Raw genomic sequence first — 21,307 nt, 5'->3', positions numbered from 1 at the left:
ACAAACTGTCATATATTCATACAATGGAATACTATTCTACCATAAAAAAGAATGAAGTAATAATACTTGCTACAACATGGATGAACCTTGAACACATTATGCTAAGTGAAAGAAGCCAGAGACAAAAGACCACGTATTTTGTGATTCCATTTGTGGGAAACATTCAGAAAAGCAAAATATTGGGAGACAGAAAGTAAACTGCTGGTTTCTTAGGACTCAGGATAGGAACAGGAGTGACTGCAAATGGGCACAAAGAATCTTTTTGGTGTGATGAATGTTCTAAAATTAGATTGTGGTGATGGTTGCACAACTCTGTAATTTACTAGGAGTCTTTGAATAGTACACTTAAATTGGGTGAATTTTATGATATGCAAATTATACTTCAATAAAGCTGTTTTTAAGAACCATCCCTCATGTCTTCGTTCTTTGATGAAAACCTTGAGTTAGCCCAATTCATGCTCTTACTCTGGGAATCTCTTTAAATTCTTGGAGTAGTTCCAAAATATACAATTTTTTTCTATGACCAAGACTATACATAATTCATTTTGACTGTAATACTTATCTTAAATGTAAAAACATCTCCTGTTTGGTATTTCTTTATTTTGAGGAGACTGTGGTAGGGCATGGTTTCAAGAATTTCAAAGCCAGGGCTGAGCTGTGTAATGCTCGTGAATGCTAAAGTTGAGGCTCTAAATACTACGTATTTCTTAAATTGTGGTATAGTCACATGATGGAATACTATATAGCAGGGTTTCTCAACCTCAGCACTATTGATATTTTGGGCCTTGTCGTAGGGGGCTGTCCTGTGCATTGTAGGATGGTTAGCAGCAGCCTTTCCCCCGCCCCAAGTTGTGACAACCAGAAAATATCTGCAGACATTGTCAAATGTCCCCTGAGGGGCAGAATCACCCCTGGTTGAGAATCACTGCTATGCAGAAATGAGAATGAACAAATTTCAACTACACACGAACAATATGGACAATATGCCAGACTCTCACAAATATAACTTGGATGCAAAAGAAGCCATACACACAAGAGTATATGATGCACAATTCCACTTAAATAAAGTTCAAAACTAGGCAAGACTAATTGGATGGTTACCTTGGGAGAGAGACTTAGTGATTGGAAACAGCTTCTGGGATTCAGATAGTATTCTGTTTCTTAATCTGGATGCTGGTTACACAGTGTGTCCACTTTATGAAAATTCATTGGGCAGTACACTTACGATTTATATCTTTTTCTATACGTATATTACATCTTATACTTAAAGTTTAAAAATATGGATCATTGCCCCTGCAAAAAAAGGGAGCATTCAAGGTGACTCAGGAGGGACTCAACACCTTGTTTACAGGATGCTAATTCATCCCTCCAAAGATCCACAGTGACTCCTTCTGGCCCACTCAGAACTGTAAGACAGAAATCCAGTGTGTCCCGTGGATGAATGAAAGCTTGTTTCTGGAGTACTTTGTCATCCAGGTGCCAAAGCCAAGAAAGCCACCCCCACCCCCTGCCCGTTTTCAATTCATACTTGCACAGCACAGGCCTAAAATTGATTTCAGTGTGAAATCAAGCTAAATGAAGCCAAACAAAGGAAGGTTCACTCCAGCGAAAAGAAAATAATGGGTCTAGTTCTCAAATCTGAGAGTACCACGAGTGCCCAAAGTAGCAACTACTGTTGTTTGTTACAGTAGCAGAGAATGAGTTGTGCTAATTAATTCATGTTCTCATTCTCAGCTGGGGCCCCTCTTGACCAATAACTTGTCCTTGCAGATAGTGGATCAGGTGCAAGAGTGGAGTTTGTGACCACAGCGTCCCTTGATCTAGGCAGAGTTAGGTGACACCAGACCCAGGCCTAATAATCTGACCAATGACCAACAAGTTCACACTCCACACAAATTATCTGAAAGTCTCAAAGTATCAGGAGTTACAATCAGCCTTCAAACCTCGTCTATGTATATGCATGCACACATTTACAAGTAAATAAATAAGAGACAGACAATTCTCCATGGGTCTCTTGTGTCTCCATATCTTTTGAGTGGGGTGCTAACTCCATTTATGCTAGACTATCTCTTCAAGGATGTCTGTATAGTGAACAGCTTTGTACAACAGAGATAATATCTCCCTCCAGAACAAAGGGCCAGGCTGCCTATTGCTCATTGTAAAAGAGTCAGGTTCCCTGCACTTACAGTTCCTCTCTTGTAATGCAACTCACTTCCTGTGTGGATATCCATCTAGAAGCATTCATGCCACCTCAATGGGAGATGGGGGAAGAGAAACCAACACACACGCTGATGTTCATACTGCTCGCTGTGCCATAAATAATAAAGTCTTTTGTCTCTGACCCAGGAGTCTCATGTTTTCTGCCAGCATGCATAAAACTATGGCAAGCTAACTATTAGATTGCAAGTGGGATAAAATTGCAGACCCTTCATAGTTCTTGACTATACCTATACATTAGATAAATAGATATAGTTTTCTGTTTTTGAAAAGTAAATCTCCTAACCAGCCACTCAGTTCTCTTTGCTGGAGGCAACAATACTATTAGCTTACTATGTGTCTTTCCAGAAATATTCTACGCATTTTTATATATATGTATCCTTTTTTCTTTTTTCTCCTAAATGGTACCAGACTATAGACACTGTTTTGTACTATGCCATTTTTTACTTAACAAAATGCTTGGAGATCTTTTCATACTGGTACATTTAGGGGGTCCTTCATTCTTTTTTAACTGTTGCAAATTAGTCTCTACTATGGATATTATAATAACAAAATAGTACAGACAATGTACTTTAACAAGCCTATTGATTGACACTTAGTTTGCAACCCTTTGTTACAAAATGCTGCCAAGAATATCCATTTGCAAGATCTCTATAGAAAAAAGTTCTAGAATTTAAATTGCTAACTCAAAGAACATGTTCATTTTAATTTTTAATTTTTAATTTTGATAGATATTTCCAAACATCTCTCTAAAGATCGTACTGTCGCACATCTCCACAAGCAACATATGTGCTGCTTGTTCCTTCACACCCTTACCAATATAACATGTTGGCTTAAGTTTTTCCCTATGTCAATCTGACCAGTAAAAAAATTAAATCTCATACTTTTAATTTGCATTGCTTATAAAGAATGAGATTGAGCATCTTTTCATATGTGTAAGAGCCATTTATATATTTTTTGTGAACTTCCATATTCTTTCCTCACATTTTTTTCTACTGGATGGCTGACTTTTTAAATATTGATTTGTAAGAGTTTTATATATTTTGGAAAGCAGCCTTCTGTCTTCTACGAGTCACAAACCTTCCCCCAGTTTACTGTTGGTCTTTTGACTTAGTTTTAATTTTAAAAAATTGGGGGCATGTAATTTTTAAAATGTTTTTATATTCACCTATTTTTTGTGTGTATATGTGTGTGGTATCTGAGTTTGTGTGTCACACTTAGGTCTTCCTGCTTCTGAAATAGTAAAAGATTCTTATTTTTTCTTGCCATTTTACGGGGTTTTTTTAATGCTTAAATCTTTGCTCCATGAAATCTTTTATTTTCAAAATCAATTCTTAAAATATACATTTAAATGCTTATCTCTATTCATAAGGCTAAATATAGCTTTACAAAAGAGTTTGTTTTCTCAACTCTGTGATCACATTGTTTTAACCTCCATACTTTGGCAGGTGCATGCCTATACGGCCTTGGATATAGAATGGTTTAAAGTACAATCCACATGCATGCATGTGAAAAATCTTATATAGTTAATGTGTTATCCTATAAAGACATAGTGGATGGCTCTCCAGAAGTAACTTGAGAAAGGGATTCTACTCTACAAAATTTCAAAATTATATTGCCTAGGAAAATGAAGACAGTCCAGAAGAGGTACACAACAAGGTAAAATGTTAATTTCTTTTAGATTTAACATATATGGACATATAGTTTTCAAAATAATTATAACCAAACTCACTTCAAAATAAGAAAGAAGGAAAAAGTAAAAGAAAGCTTCTGTTCTAAAGAAACCAACTGTAAATCAGAAAACCTGCAGTTAATTTAAGCATCATTTTAAGAATTTAAGCTTGATGCGTCTAATCTTTTTAAGCCTAAATATTGGCAATAAATGTCTGCTTTTTCTTTTATTTATTGCATTAATAATGAATAATCTCTGTGAAGATAAGTGCTTTTTAAGTCAATGTATTATTAATTTTTTGAACCTAATGAGATAAAGTTGATCAAAACCCATGATCATTAAAGGCAAGAAATCAGCTTGGGTGGAAAAGGCACAAAGATTATAAATTAATTTGATTCACTCTAAGTAATTTTAGATGATAGGTTTGAAATACATAAATGGACAGCATTTCTGCCCCTAAGGTACTTATATATCGTTCCCAGAAATGCAAGAGTTACACTGACAACTCAGAAAGGAAAGGCACTCATTTTTGGAGGGTTTTTCCAATGTGAGTTCTTAATACTCAAGTCCAGCAAATGTGACAAGGGAATCTATTTTGATTTCTTCCCATTGCAACATATCAGGTTCAACAGTGAGGTCTGGAAACTTATCAGGAATCACAAAGTATTTAAAAAAATGGGCCACTCTCTTAATTGTGATATGGGAATGGGGCAAATTTCCCATAAATAGGGACAAATAGTCACCACAGCCAAGAACAGCTGACTAAGGAAGAATGGTCTTCAGGTTTTTCCAGGAAGCTCTCTGCTCACTAGGTAATGGCAAAACAGGACATGGATGGCAAGCTTTTAAACACTCCAGCTGGAATATTTAATTTTAAATACTCCATGAGGAATGCAGCAATCACAGAAGTCTGCCTTAACTGGTAAATGGCCTAACGTTTTTGAAAAAAATCTGAGAAGGGCAAATAGCATTCTGAAGTAGAGAAAACCAAGCTGTTACTAGCTAGCTAGTGGCCCTCGGGCATGTCACAAGGCTCCACATTTGTAAGGGAGAGGGACTGGGCTAGGCTGTGGTTCTCAAGCCAGGCTGAACCGAGGGCCTCCCAGGCAGCTTTTAAACAACCCAACACAGAGTAATTCAATCAGATTTTCTGGGAGTGGGGTCCAGGCATCAATATTTTGTAAAGCATAGCAGGGCTGAGAAACACCAGATGAGATCATCAATAAGGTCCCATTCAGATCTTAATAAATTAGGGAAGCATTCAGAATACCAGCATTATGAAAGGAACACAAGAGAGCATAACACTTGTGCAGGTGTAAAGCGAATCCTAACCAGGGACTTACAGCACACAAGCATTAGCAGAGAATGATATTCTCAAATGAAACTTGGCTTCCCTATACAGGAGCAGTGAATACTCTTGATTAATCAAAACAACTACAAAACTACTCAAGGCATAGAACAACATGAACTATGTCACTATGACATAGGAGCATGTCACTAACCTCTGGTGGCATTGGTACTTCGTCTCTGCTTTCAAACTTTTGAAATACATACATGTCAAGCTCTGAAAAGTCAAAGACTAAAATCTTTTTCTAATACAAACTACAAATCAAAGAGTATTAAGCGGTAGATTTTTAATTTCTCACTGAAAAACATCAAGAGATGATATGGCAAAAGCCAAGAGAATTATTTTATGAGGATATATACCATCCTTGTTTTATGGAATAAAGAGATAATACTAAATGATGACAGCCAGAATCAATACCATGACGAAGTGGGTATTGTAGATCGATTCCTATAAGTGATTCATTTGAATGGGGCCTCAAAAAATAAAAGAAGATAAAAACCCTTCCTCATGTGGCTGGCTATCTTGAATTTTAGCCAATAGGGCATGGGTTCTTAAACTCCAGATAGCAGACATGGGCTTTGTAGGGGGTCTGTGGACCCTCTGACACTGCATATAAAAATTATGTGCCTGTGCCCGCATGGGTATACCACGCACGGAGGTGTCTTATCCTTTTTTGAGTCAAGAAGCCTGTTGGTAGCCTATGGACCCCTTCTCAGAAAAACATTTTTAAACATATAAAATAAAACACAAAAGATTACAAAGAAAAAAACTAACTACAGTTATCAAAATGGTTTTTAAAAATTACAGCACAGTAATAAATATACTTCTTTATCAACACATTAAATAACAAGATCTAGCTGTTTAGATAGCTGTGACAACTATCTTAATCGTGTAGTAGCAAAGAGCACAGATATTTTTGTGACATAAGCAACAACATAATGTGATAAGAAAATATCTGTCATTTCTATTGGCGACACAATCACAACTTCCTGCTAACACTACTGTGGTTTGTTGTCTGTGTTCATCATGAAAGGAAGCAAGAAATTTCTGTGATAGGTCATAAAATATAATTTCCCCACCCATATTCACAACCTCCCTGAATTCTCTGTACTCTAGATGAAGAATCTCTGATCTCCGTCTGTATCCATCTTGAAGGGATTTGTTTATAAGCCTCCGGGAAAGGTAGAACATTAGACCAGAAAGCACTCAATGAACTGGTTTCAATAAGGCCCTGCGGACACAGAGCCCTGGATAGTCTTAAAATAATAGGGAGAAGGTGAAGGGCTCTCTGAGGAGGGACCATAAGGAGAGCTCTAGGAATTTCTAGAACAAACCTCAGAAAAGTATAACCCTCCTCGTACTAAAACAAGATAGAAATTTCTTCCATGGCTCTTTACAGGGAGACTAACGTGTCATAACTAAGGAAGAATAACCTCAATAACATCATTAAAGGAAGCACAACGAGTTCCACAGAACCTTTTTAAAAATAATATTTTTTTAAAACAAAACAATAGCAACACACCAAACACAACTCAATGGGGACTCATGAAGGAAAGCCAGGTACTCAGCTTTCTGAATTCAGATGTGAGTGACATCCTGACAGGCCACTGACCTGGGTCAGTCAGTCAGAACTGAACACTGGCCCCATGGTCAACAGCAAGAGGTGGCAAACTTTTCTTAAAGGGTCAGACAGTAAATATTTCCAGCTTTACAGACCGTATGGTCTATTGCAAATACTTATCTCTTGTGAAAGCCCCCACAGACAATGTGTAAATGAATGGGCGCCGCCGTGTTCCAATCATCTTTATTTATAGACACTGAAATCTGAATTTCATATACTTTTCACATGTCATAAAATATAATTCTTCCTTTGAGATTTTTACCCAACCATTTAAAAAATGTAAAAACCATTCTTAGCTCACAGGTCAGACCAAAACAGGCAGGGGACCGAATGCAGCCCACAGGATATAATTTCCTAACTCCTGGTCCACAGGGTCGAGGTCCCCCAGACAGCTCCTTGACTCTTGTATCCTTCTCTTTCCTCGAGACGCTGCCTACATCAAATTTTCAGGTAATTACTAGGTCCACATTTTATATACAACTATACACAAAGACAACCAGCATGATACAACGAAGACAGACGCGGCTTCAGAATTTTCACGCTCCATGGAAATAAGAAGGTAATCTAGGATGAACTAGCAGCAAAGAATGGTTTAGTTCCCAGTCTCTTCATTAAAATAAACACACACAGAAACATACAAAAAAGGGCAGAAAAATTTGAATGTACAACTTTCTCTAGTTCCAGGATCATATGTTAGTTTTTTAGAAGCCTATAAAAATATGTATAATCAGCTGAATCACTTACTTTGTGTGTTGTAGCCTTTCCAGAACTAGAGCTCCCAGTGAAAACGAGGCCGTATCATGTTTCACAGCACACAATTAACTCGGTACAATGCCAGTAAGAAACCCTTCATTCCAAATGTCATTCAGATGTCCCTGAGCTTCTATCTATTCTGAAACAAAACAAAGTACTAGGCCACTGAACTTGGTAAACTTGGGTTGTCTCTATTATTATATTGGCAGACCAGAATGCCCCGGGGAATTTACCGCTGCTCCCTATTTTAGTGTCCTCATCTATGATTTATAATACTGATAACTACCCATTCTGGGGAGCTGCTAGGATAATTAATAAGAATTTGTGAATAAGCCTTACTGAGCATGACGAAAGAAAGGTATTAGGCATACCCAGAGGAACCCCGTTATAATTCAGGGAGGTGGCAATTACCCTCATGGAAACACAATGCACATCAAATCAAGTCTCCTAGAAATGTGTAACTGCACTCAGAAGATGATCCTAAACTACATGAGCCTAGTGTTCAACACAGGTCCCAGCAGCCCTTCCAAATGCTGGCTCTGTAAGTGTTCCACCGTAGGGTAGGTTTCGTTACCTCTCTGTGTTTTCTTATGCTTTCACAATTGGTTCTGGTAATGAGGCTGTGTATATGACACGGGCTTCTTCAACCATGAAAGATTAAATTCTGTGCTGAGCTGTGGAAATGCCAATGAAACCTCTAGTACATCCAGAGAACAGGCCCGTAGCCTGTAGGGCTTTGGGAACTTGTAGCTCATGAATGCTCGACTGTGCGGAGCTCACATAACGAACAAGGCAAGGTCTAGAGTTACATGTAAGTCACTGCAATTATTTCCAGGGACACTCATTCTTGAGTATATGCATTCACCCACTAGAACACTGAAGCTTTGTATCATTAAGGTGAAATGTTGGGTTCCATTCCAAACACTACTGTTCCTATAACTGGCCGCGGAGCCTCAGCCAAACTAACATTTATTGCCTTTTAATAGCATTTGCTAAAATCCACATCTTCTAAAAATTATACAACATTCCAAAAAAAAACCCTGAGGAAAATCACTTTCAAAGAAACCACAACGTCTTTTTAGTTTCTTCACTGCATTAATCTGCATCCACAAAGACAAAATTAAAATCTATGCTTAAATAATCAGAATAATCTTCTTCATTACGACAGTCATAGTATCCGTTACATCTGTAACATTAAACGAAGGATAAAAAATGATTGAAAACATGGTATTGATGGTTAGGAGGTAGTCATTTCCACTTACGGTTGTTTGTCCTCAGGCAAGTTATTTAAGCTCAATAAGCCTTACAGTTCTCAACTATAAAATGTGGATAAGAACATCAACTACTTCATAGGCCATTATGAAGATGAGATGAAATACTGTATGGAAAGTCCCTAAATAAATGCCTGTTTCCTTCCCCTATTTAGGGAACTGCAAAATTGTCATTTATAAGAAATATATATATTTGGTCATTCAGATGGCTGAAATATATTTCTCAGATAAATTTGGTCTTCATCCACAAGTCCTGGTTCACAGCTCCCCAAATCCTTGGAATTTCCTGAGCGATAAACACAACAGGAGCATCTTTTGTAATAACATTTGGTCTATTGTCCTCAGCTCCTGAAAATAGCCCAGGGCCATAAAAGTGAAATGGATGGCTTGTTTATGTCAGCGAAGGTGATCTGTGGACCCCACCCAAGGGTGAGGGCTAGTTGCCAGGAGAACCGGCCATGTGATCAAAGGATTGGAGCTTTCAGAACATCCCCACCCCCAACCGAGTTCCGGGAGGGGTGGGAGGCTTGAGGTTGAATCCAGGCTCCAAGTTCCATGAAGACAGGAGCTCTTTTGTTCAGGACCTCACCCTATGTATCTCTTCATCTGGCTGTTTATTCGTATCCTTTAATATCCTTTGTAATAAATCAATAATCTAGTGAGTAAATGGGTTCTCTTGAGTTCTGTGAGCTGTTGTAGCAAATTAAACCAGAGGAGGGTGTCGTGGTTCCTGGGAACTTATGATCTATGGCCAGTCAGTCAGGAGCACAGGTAACAAACTGGACTTGAGACAGGCTCTGAAGTGGACAGCGGTCTTGTAGGACTGAGTTCTTTACCTGTGGAATCTGATTGTGTCTCTGGGTAGGTAGTGTCAGAATAATTCTCAGATACTGCTGGCATCCGAGAACACTTGTTGGTGTGGGGAAGCCTATACACACACACACACACACACACACACACACTTTGGAACTGGGTCCAGGAACCTAAAAAGAAGAACCCAGTTGGATCAACAAGGTACCTTCCTGAACCCTGACGGAGACTTATAATGTCATCAAGAATTAATATCATAGTGTGATGTTTAAAAGGCTTATTAAATCACAGCCTCAACACTGAGAAGAAAATGGAAGAAACCAGGTATTTATGATGACTCAGATTTTTCCATTCACTAAATGTGGCTACTGTGCAGAGACAATATGTCCTTTTGACAGAATTTTGTATCCAAGGTGTCTCACCCTGGGAAGGCATGGTTCCCGTGATTTAATTTCTATACTATCACCACTACTCTCTTCATTTAAATAACATAACTCCTCTCCAGTAAAGGAGTCCCATCTCACCTCCTACAATTACACCCAGCCAATGCCACTCTCCTCCACATGAGCAACGGGTCCAGCCTCTCACAAAATGGTCTCCTCAGAATCAGAATCCAGGCCTTTCTAGTGGCCATCACTGAGACTATGGCCCAGGATTGCTAAAAACTTGGACGTTCCTGACCTATAAGTGTAGAATGAGACAACTCCCCAAGATGTTTCATCCAATCATGGAAGGTGCCTTTTACAATCTCCCTATTTCTAGGCACTCCTTATTGGTCCCCAGTGAAATAGAAGCATTATCTGGTTGCCAACATCCTTAAGCCTTGACTTCAAGTTGGGTCAAATGTGAAAAACACATTGGTGGCCCGCTTTCCTTTTATCATCTACAAACCACACTTATCACTTGGCGCAAGTATTAGCAGCTGTGGCGGAAACAAGTCATTCTGTTCACATTTGCTGAATACTGACATGGTGGTAAGGCTAAGCAAGAAAAACTATTACCCACACTTGCTGAGTCTGAGCACAAAGAAAATTTATTTTCCAATTATTCACTTTATGTCACCATAAGGAAAGAAACGTGTGTGATGACGAAGGTAACATGCATTTGCTAGTGGGAGCCAGTCGGTCTTTTTTAAAAAGTGTTGGGGAACGTCTCTAAATAGAATTCATTATTATTATCTTGAGATATTAGCAGTAGGCAGCTGCCAAAATATTTTACAAATGAAGTAGTAAAACATTGCTGTTACCTACCCAGCTGTGTTGGCTACTTGGCCTGAAGTCTCATTGCCTCTGTGAAATAAACAACTTACTAACCACAGAAGAGCTAATAAGATTTTAGCTTCTCCTAAGGGTAACTCTCTAAAGATTTACTTCACTTAAATGAGTTCCTGTCTGACTATTTGTTCACAAACTCGCTTCATGAGATGGTGAGGACTCAATGAGTTAATACGCAGGAAACCTCTGGAACTGTGACAGCCACAAAAGAAGCGCTCAATGCCGGTGATAAGCAAGTCAAAACAGAGGAGTAACTTTCTATCAAAACATGCTCTAAAAATCACAACTCCTGAGAAACATGCAAATCCCACAGTTGAAATTTTAATGTCTAGGTTTTATTAGATCTCTTCTTATTCATATGGCTAATTTAAACACAATGAATGAATGCAAAAATTTTTCCTCAAAACTTTGTTGTATTAGTGCCCAGGGGTCCGAGAGCTGTAATTACTCATACAATTTAAGAAAAGACTCTCTATTGGGACTCAGCAACTTAGGTAGATATATGTGGCAGGACCACACAATTACTGTAATCAACTTTGTGGTACTTCACAAATTTATGAAACAATGGAAATGGAAGGGTTAAGAGACAAAATGGGAAATTCTGAGACCTACAACAACTAAGGCTTTAGTGTGGAACTGAACTTGGCCCAACTCTCGCCTAATATAGTTTTATCTGTATGGCACATTATGCAATCATTGGCATCTTTTTTTTTTTTTCATAAAATGATTAAACCTTTTGAGAAGGCTTAAGGAAGTGAGTAAGGTTAGGGGAGTGGGCTGAATTTTCTAAAGAGAAACAGGCTGGCCGACTAAAACTATTTCAAAATGGTAAAGGTACATTTTTCAAAGACTGCTCTTTAGTCTGTATTTTCTATCTCTAGAGTGTCAAAACAAAATGCTAAGGCTAAATCAGGGTGTAACTATGACTCACCGATAATCAACTTGGGAGCGTTTTTTTTTTTTTTCTTTTTTTTTAATTTAAGGAAAATATTTCCCAGTAAATAAAAGAAGAAATAAAGCTGTAGAAAATGGGTAGGGCCTCTTTCAAAGAGCATGTGATAAAGAGAAAAGTGCTAAGTGTGCAATTAGGAGGTCAGAGTTCCAGCTTAGGGCCAGTATTGAGAACAGCCGGCCGGGAAGATGGCCCTGGGCTGTAGCAAAGCTCTTAAATACTGTGTATCAACTGTAATATAAAGGGCTTGAAGACAGCTCTTAATTTTCCTTCCAGAAGTAAAATGCTAGGGTTCTTTAAAAAACATATTTTTAAAGTAGGAACAGCCTGAATAAAAAGTAAATAATTTAAAATTTTAACCTAGTAGAAAAAGGAATTTAAAAAATATATAAAAAGTCAGTTGGTATTTTTATTGCTTTTGGCTGAAGGCCACGGTAAGACCGACTGGGCAAAAGGTTGAAAGAATATAAAGGCTGTGGGTAGGGTATTGCAATTAGAAAAAGTAAAGGCTATGTTTAGAATATACTTTAAAACAGAGTTTGAATGGGCTAAAAATCTATAATTAAAGACTATAAGGCTTTGTAGCTATAGCTAATTATGGCAGGCGCAGTTCCTGATTGGGTCATTCAATAAATATTTAGTGAATGAAGTGAACAAATACATAAGTGAGGATTTGACAGGAACTAAAAAGGGAAGGGATTTTAGAGACCATACGGAAAACAGAATAATACACAACAGGACCAGCAGTGGAGGACCAAAAAGTTCATTCAGGGTTTTTATGCTTTTTGGGTTTTTTTGTAAGGAAGAGTGGCCCTGAGTGAACATCTGTTGCCAATCTTCCTCTTTTCGCTTGAGGAAGATCGTCTCTGAGCTAACATCTGTGCCAATCTTCCTCTATTTTTGTATGTAGGTTGCTGCCACAGCATGGCTGCTGAGGAATGGTGTAGGTCTGTGCCCAGGATCTGAACCTGTGAACCCTGGACTGCTGAAGTGGAGCACATGAATTTAACCACTATGCTACTGGGCAGGCCACTCATTCAGATTTTTAATAGTAGGAAAATTATGAAAATAAAAATCATCACCAATATCTTGAGTTGACGATTTTGCTAGAAACTGGGAAGGCATGAATTATCCGTAAATCAATAATGAGTGGGGAAGGGTATAGGTGAATGAGGTAATAGGGATAAATCAGACTTTACTGTAGGAAGTTTAAGTCACTGAGTAAGGTCTCCAAATGATTTTTAAGGCACACATCAGCATAAATTAAAAAGAAAAGGTAACTGTGGTATTATTAGACTGGACGTAGATGTTTAGTGGATAAAAATTAATACATTTTTATAACAAAACATATAAAGGAGTTGTTAACTAGGTATTTAAAGCAAATATTAACCTGGCATAGAAATAATCATCTTTAATGATGTAGCCTTTAATATAATGTAGTCATGTAACTCTTTTAGAAAAGCTTTATAACAGGTCACAGACCATATACTTTTATTGCCAAAAATTAGTATTTGGTGCTCACAGACTGAGCTTGTCATGTTTATGACGCAGTCATGCTTCCACAATACTAGTTACAGCAAAATCAACTTCAGGAGTAAATTCGAAATGCAGAAACAATTGCTGATAAGATTTTAAAGGAAGTCACACCAGCGAACTGATGGAAGTCTTTTTATACACTATGTGTTATCAGAAGCAAGCTATATTTCAAGTTTTAATACAGTGGCTCTCTTGCAGAGAGAAAAAATATTTCCATCTGGTGAACCAATTTATTCTAAATTGAAAAAATTATTTGGCGATCGAAAATGCCAAAAAGAGGAACAAGACCAAATTTGCAACAAATCCAGTGTTGTTGATTAACCAATGAACCTCCTGAAAAGCTGTATTTAATCTTTATTAGAAGCAAAGGGAGCTTAGATGCCAGTGTGAGTCTGAAAAGGAGTGGTGTCCTGTGCCTGGTGCCAGGCTTCCGGAGAGAGGGGACAAAAAGCTTTGGGGGCTCTGAAAGCAGGGGGCACTCAGTGTGCTTCTGATCCCAGAGAGACCCCAGGGGAGAGGAAGCATGGACAGATTCCAGCAGCCCCTGGAGCTCCTCAAAGTCCCAGAATGGTCACGTCAGAGAAGGAGCCCAGTTCTCACACTTGTGGGAGCACTGGGGAAGTGTCAAGGATCTTAGCCAGCCTCACTGAGTTTCCCCCAGAGTTGTGCCAGAGCAGCACAGTGACCTTAGAGTACCCAAGGGGAGCACAGAAGAAGCAAGGAGGATGTTGAAACTGAAGGGTGCTTTCATACAGGAATGCACTTGAACTGGACCAACACTAAGGATGAGACAGGACAACGCTCATCTCTAAGGATGCTTGCACAGGCAGAGGCCACCAAGGCATGGTGAGCACTCACCACCCCAGGCCTTAGCGCTTTGTAGGGAAAAAGGATTAAATTAAATATTTCTGTCTAGCGATTTGACTTAAGTTTACTTGTTCCTAAAGTGCTCCCTTTATAAGAATGATACAGGTATGGTAAGGTGTAGGTACGATATGAAATGTTAACGGTACACAGGAATCAAGAAGAGGCAGAGATTAATAAAAAAAATGCTGGTTATAATATAAAATAATCCAATTAAAAATATCAAAGAGCTCACAAAACAGTAAGAAACTGCCAGACCAAAATCTTTGAGAAGACAGGAGCCCAAGAGGTAGGCAAGCAGGGAGACACTTGGATCCTGATGGGGGCAGATTTGAACTGAGTTTGACAGCCTCACAGGGGAGGTGAAACAGAAATCAAAGGCAGAACCCACCCAAGTCGGGAGAATAAAAAGGCCTTCCTTACATTAAGGTGAGGCTCCTAAGAGTCACACCCTCAAAATAAGAGGGAACCAGAATAAACCCACTTCCCACCCGAGAGACTGCAAGGACAGCTGCCTTGGCATTGAAAGTACATGTAGGGGGGTGGGGTCCCTGAGAAGGTGTATTCACAAGCTGGCCCTTGTGTGCAAAATCGCAGCTCCAATTCACATGACCTGGGTCGTCTAAAACACGTTCAGAGGTAAATTTAGTTTGAAGTGGTCCCAGACTAGCAGTGCCGCCACACACCTGGCAGAAACAAAAGCAAATCCTCTGGAAAAAAAAAAGGCCATTCATCCTAAGCCTCAAAGAATCTCTACAAGTAATTTTTCAGTGGTCATGACAAATATCCAGGCAAAAATAAGCGAGCATCCAAAAGCACAGATAAGAGAGGAGAGGAGGAAACCTAAGAAAAATATAGATCCCAAAAGCAAATTCATTCTCTAACGAATTCGGCAGCCATTTATGCAACAATGTTTATTGAGTAGCTACTCTGTGCCAGGCTGCGGGGTGCACATGCCATTTCAGCCGTCATCTGAACAAATCACCCAGGAGATGAGAGGTTAGTTGAACTACCATTATGTTTATTTACCTTTAGTTTCTGTACTTTCCTAAGGCTTCAAACGCAAGGACAAATGAGTGCCCATTATTATTTAGTGATAGATTGTGAAATAAATAGTAATCTCCTAGGACTGAGATTGACATCGTTCATTCCTTTCCCAGACTCTCATTCCCTAAAGGTTCCACGTTCAAGTTAAGTCTAATCCCCTAAAAAACCACAGAGCCACGTGCATTAACAGAAATGTGATGGAAGACAAAGACTATCTCAGAGACCTAAAATGCAGGTTAACATTTATCTTCAATTGTAAATGTTCAAACAGATGATCTTGGAATAACAGCACAAACTAGGACAACATTTTTTCAGGTAGATCTGGAAAGCTGAAAGCACAGGAAGGGTGGAGAGAAGTTAGTCCAATATTGACTTATATAGGGATTGTCTTTCCTGGGCAACATCTTGACAAAATCTTACTGACATTTGGGTTACTCTGCTGCGTCCACACCAATTATCAACCTTTGTCTTCTCTCCAGCTTTTCACAATAAGGATCCAAACTGTCAGCTCTAGACTTCTGCATTTGTTCGCTCTTATTAGATATTCTGGTAGTTGCCAGTTTCTGAATCATCAGAATGGTATGACCTGCGCTTGCTTTCTTCTCCTTGCTTGCCAAATCACGACAGTGATTTGGTGTAATCAAACACACCAAATGTGGTGTAATAATAATGATTACAACAGCGACTGCATAGACGTGACTTCCTCGGCACCTGGAACTGTATAAGCCACTTTTTAGGAGTTATTTACTCCTCACAACGATTTTAAGGGGTAAGTCATTATTACCACCATCTTACAGAGGAGCAAACTATGGGCCAGAGAGGGTACATCCTGAAGCAGAGATATAGGGGGAGCAAAAGCATGAGCTCAAAGATGGACAGATCTGAACTTAAATCCTGCCCTGCCCCTGGCATTTCTCTTCCCCTAGAAGGAGACTCAGTTTTCTGGGGTGAAGGCTGCCATAGGAAGGAAATGAAATACAGCGTGTCTGAGGGCCTGGCCTCTGGGAACTGCTTGTTTCTCCTTCCTTCCAATGGTTACTTATCTGGAAATTCATGTCTGGCATTTGGCAGCATCTTCAAATAGTTTTAAGAGTAGTTACTTCCAGGAAAATAAGGTAGTATTGTCCAGAATTTTTAAAATGATAAAAAGGTAGATAATCTCTTACATTTATGGAGAGCTTTAAGTTCTCAATAGCCTTTCACTCCTTCTCAACCATTGGCTTGTTTGATCCTTTGGAAAATATTTAATATCTCAGTTGACTTTTTGGACTGGTTACCTACAGGACATAATAACATGGTCTGTGGGCCTTGAAAAATGCTAATCCAGGGAACAATGCAAGAAGAAAGGATCAGGTCTCTGCCTTTCTTTCCAGTCGTTGAGGAGACCTGCCCCTTTCCTTCTCCTGGGTACCTATATGTGTGTGGGGGTGGGAGGTGGCCAGAGCTGGAGGTAAGTCAAGGGCAGGAGGGAGGAATGCAACACGTAGCTGTCAGGTTGCCATGGTCAGGAGGCCTAGCACAGAAGGAATATGCTCCCTTCCCTTATAAAAGAACATTGCATTTTTTCTCAAGTTTGTGATAAAATTATCCTACATTCTCTTATTTAAACCAAAACTATTTACTCTTCTTAGAGTGGTCTGAACTTAAAGGTTATATTCATCCAGATACTGTGGAAAAACCCCTGGGAAAGGTGTATTCAGCCCGGTAGACTGCCTGGCACACAGTAGGGCTCAGCAAAGATCTGAAGTGACTGCAGTGACTGACGCGTGTCCTCTGTTGACAATGGCAGAAAATAACACCACAATTCTCCGTGAGGCCCTGAAAAGGTCAGCCCAACCTTGTTTCTAAGAGAGCTTCCTAGATTGGCAAAACTCACTTCTCAAACAATTGGTTAGTTCGGAGGTTACACGTCTGGACAGATTTTGCTTTGGCCTACAAGATTTCAAAATACATTTTGAGTTAACATTTAATGGTTGAGAAATTTCATACGCATTTACAGGGGGCTTGCTTTACCCCATAGTATCTTTCTGGACCATTTGGGAACTCGTGGTGGTGCCTGGATTATAATCATGTTAGCTAAATAAAAGTTCAGGAGTCCTGTTGGCTGTTTCAGGTGTTAATTTAATCCTATACAGAACACACATACACCCCAAACAATCAACAGAAGGTTCAAAATGTACCAATGCCAAAAACGAACCCTCTGGGCCTCAAATTTCTCACTCTCTGAGAACTGACTGTGCGGTTCCCACAATCATTTTGTAAAGTCCTGTTCTCAAACCCTCCATTTCACAGGCTCTTGCTGACTAGAGGCATGAAGGGGAAAGAGCACCAGCCCCTTTATTACTAATGCTTGAAAAAGCCCCCCCTCCCCACCAGAACTGGAAAGGAATTCTTGATGCAAGCAGGGAAAAATAATTAAAACTCCACCGATACAAAAAGCCACTAAGTGCCACAGCAGCTTGTCATTTAGAAGACATCATTTAGAATTTTACTGAAATTAAATGAAATAGGAATGTAACACAAGTGATTTTCACTTGACTATATTTTGAAATATATTACAATACTGAGAGTCTCCCACTCTCAAATCCCTCCTATAGAAGGTAGCTGGACCCCTACCATTCTCCCTTTTCAAATTGATGCTGCCTTCCTCCCGGCCCCTCCTGCTGGTCCAGTGTGGTCCCCTGAAACCACAGAGCCCTCACTCCCTTTCCCTTGTGCTCAAGCCCACACTTCTAGTCCCCGAGGATACCGCCACTCTCCTTCCCAGTTCTTGTTTTTTTTCATCTCTCCTCTGGCCCACCAAAATACACTTCAAAGATATTTTAGTGCTAAACATTATAAGATAATAGTGATAATACTATTACACACACTACAAATGCATTACATTACTAATACATTACTCGTAATAATAGGTGCTCAATAAATGTTTATTACTATGTGCCAAGCACAACTATTTGAGAGAGGTCAGCCGATTCCATAACCACCATAATCTTCTGAGGCTTGCAGGGTGGTGTTAAAGAGGAGTGCTCAGCCGTCAGACTGCTGGTTGGGATCTTAACAAGGCTTGCAGAGCATCTTTGGTGTGGCCCAAATGCTGCCTACAGGGCGCCTTCCAGCTCTAAGAGTCTGTGATTACTGCTTCCATTGTTAAGGATGCAAAATTTATAGGAGCCCCTATTGCTAAGTAGGAAAGGAACTTTTCTTTTTGGCAAGCCCTCTGTTTTCCATAAAGGGGATGGCTCAAATTCATTCCGAAGAGAACAGAGCCCTCTCCAAACAGTCCCCTCATCTCACTCCCCCAAGCCGAGTCGTCCCCCAGGACTGAACTTGAAGTGCCACCCGGTGCCAACAGGGAGCTGAGCGAAGCTAGAAGGTTAAATCCTGCCAGCGTAGAAATTCAATTTCCTCCTGTAAGTCTAGATAATTGCCGTTTCCTCTATGAATGTCTGTCATTAACGTCCACTCCAAGGAGGTTCCGTGGACAAAACCCCAATGACTGTCGCTGACGTGTGCCCAGCGACCAGACCTGGCAGATCCTTGGTCAGCTCAACCCACCACCCGCTCGACCTGCGAGGAGATCATACAGGAGAAAAGGCGGGTCTGGAAGAGCTCTTGGGGAAGAAAGGAAATTTCCTATCTCTGGTCCTTGCTCTTTATCGGGACCCACTTTGCAAGCTCTGGGGGGTCTAACCCGGCGTGACGACTCAGGAGCGCAGGTTCCCAGAGGCGCGGGGTGGAGAGAGACCTGCCAGGAGAGGGCTGCCCGGGGAATCCCAGCCGAGCCTCGCCCTCCTGCTCTCCCTCCGCCGCGCCCTCCTCTTCCTCCCGCTCCTCCTCCTCCCGGCGCCCGAGCCTCCGCGCCGCGGCCGCTCGCCTCCTCCCGGGGAGGGTGGGATCCAAGTGCCCCGGCGGGGTCGCCGCCGTACGGTTGGAGGGGAGGAGGAAGGCAGGCGACTCGAAGCCTACCGTCTTCTGCTTCTTGAGCCCCGACATACTGGCTGGCTGCGGCTGTACCCGGCGAGCTGGAACTCGGAGCCCGGCTCCTGGGAGCAGAGACGCGAGGACGCGCAGATGGCGGTGGCGGCGGCAGCGTCTGCTACCGAACTCTGGAGAAGGAGGTATAAAAAGGCTCCGCAGACACGTCGCACTTCCCTTGACCAGCCCCCTCCTCCTACTCCTCCTCCCGCCGCGCTCCTCTCCGCCCCGTCGGCTCCGCCAGCAGCGCCCAGCCCAGGGGACCCGGCCGCCGTCTGGGCGGGGTCCCCGGCGCGGCTCCCTACTCGCGGGAGCTGCCCCGCCAGCCCAGGTCCGAGGTAGGACCTGGCGGCCCGAGGGGCGGATTGGCCTGCCCCGCGCACACCCCCGGGTCAAGTTCACCCTCACCCTTCCCACGCCCGGCGGGTCACAGCGTCCCCTTCCTCCCACCACCCCCTCCCCCCCACCCCCGCCTCTTCAAGGAGGCCTTCCTGCCTCTGGGACTTAAGGGCTTAGTTGGTTAAGAGCAAGGATGCTTGAAACTGCCAGGCTTGTTGGCATGATCCTCAGCGAGTACCGACGCCCAGCTCGTCTTCATTCGCAGTAGTAACAGCGACGGTTAGTGAACATTTATTGATCCTCACTCTGCGCCCTACTGAGCTTGCCTTAAGCCTCATGCGCCCCCCGCCCCAGGCATCAAGTCCTGCTTTCTCCCCATTTTACAAATGAAGCAAGTGAGGCTTTCAAACTTTCTCAAGGTTATATTCCACCTGAGGGGATTCAAACCCGGGCTGTCAGCCTCCACAGGACGGGCTTTCTGCACCAGTGTCATCATACATGATGAAGATAAAATCACGAGGGTAGTGCTTGCCTGCGCCGTATGCATCCGGCACGGTGCTCAGGGGTTACATGAATTCACTCGTTTGGAGCTCACAATATTTTCCGTATGTTACAGATGGGCCAGCTGAAGCACTGCCCCTCCTCACGAAGTCAATTAAGCAAGGCCAGCCCCAGAAAATGACCGAGGGCAGCCCAGCGACTTGTTTCAGTCCATCCCCCAAGTACTCTTGTAGTACGTCTGTGTGTTCGGTAACTAGGATGGGCGCTGTGGGGAAAGGAAAAAGGAGGCCCAAGTTGAGGTTCACAGCCTAGACCATGGGGCTGCAAGGTTTTATCAGAGGACAGCGTGAGGCAACTCTCTTAAAAAACCCAAATGTCTGGGACAAGCAGAGGTAAGGAGGAGAGAGCCTATGCTTAGTGACAAGCACCTTGAGGGCAGTTACTGGGGTCTCACACCACTTTGTACCTTAACTCCTTGCATAATGTCACAAACAGATCAATAGGCCAGTACAGGCAAAAGGTCCATGAAGATGCACAAGGGCCACGCTGCTCGTTCCAGTTTGGTCTTCCTTCTGTGAAAGGGCTAGAAAAGTTATATGCTAAGGAGGTGAGGGATGAAACATTTCTTTCTACCTAATTGTATTTCTGGAAGACTGCCAGGTTTCCAGACAGCACCTGAAGATCTGAGTATTTGCTGACCGCCCTTCTCCATGGGAAGGTGGGAAAGGGAAATAACCAGGAGTCAAAAAACTTAAAAGGCAGCCTGCCTGTTTGTACAGTCTTGGAATGTGAGTATATTTATTTTCCTACTCATTTCGAATAAGGTGACGCCACTCCCTTCAACTGTCAGCAGCTAGGGGGCAAATACTGGGTTTGAGTTGCTGTTCTGCACACAAACTAACACATTTTGAATTTATGTGATGTTTCAACAGTAACATCCCATTGTAATTTCATTGGAAAAATCCTTTTGTATCGATTCCAACCATATCTTGGATCCTGCCAGATCCTGCCAGATCCTGCCCTAAGAGGGAAGGTAAATTAAGTGTGGATAGAGACATAGCAATTTACGTGACTTTTTTTTAATAGTGCCTCTAAAAACGCTGTGTTCTTGAAACAGTAGGAAGTTA

General features: G+C 41.4%; 1 protein-coding gene across 2 annotated transcripts in view; it reads right to left on the bottom strand.

Moving 5' to 3' along the window:
* The window catches only part of PAPSS2 (3'-phosphoadenosine 5'-phosphosulfate synthase 2), a 79,180-nt gene extending 59,469 nt beyond the window's left edge, over positions 1-19,711 (bottom strand). For both annotated transcript variants that reach the window (XM_046654466.1, XM_046654467.1), the window contains exon 1: positions 19,332-19,711. In XM_046654466.1, the coding sequence (XP_046510422.1) occupies positions 19,332-19,358 (27 nt within the window). In that variant the 5' untranslated portion in view covers positions 19,359-19,711. The remainder of the gene's footprint in view (positions 1-19,331) is intronic.
* Between the last annotated feature and the right edge of the window lie 1,596 nt (positions 19,712-21,307).

This window comes from Equus quagga, chromosome 2 (genome assembly GCF_021613505.1).
Source record: "Equus quagga isolate Etosha38 chromosome 2, UCLA_HA_Equagga_1.0, whole genome shotgun sequence".
In the NCBI taxonomy this organism is placed as follows: Eukaryota; Metazoa; Chordata; class Mammalia; order Perissodactyla; family Equidae; genus Equus; species Equus quagga.
This window is presented reverse-complemented; position numbering and strand designations above follow the sequence as displayed.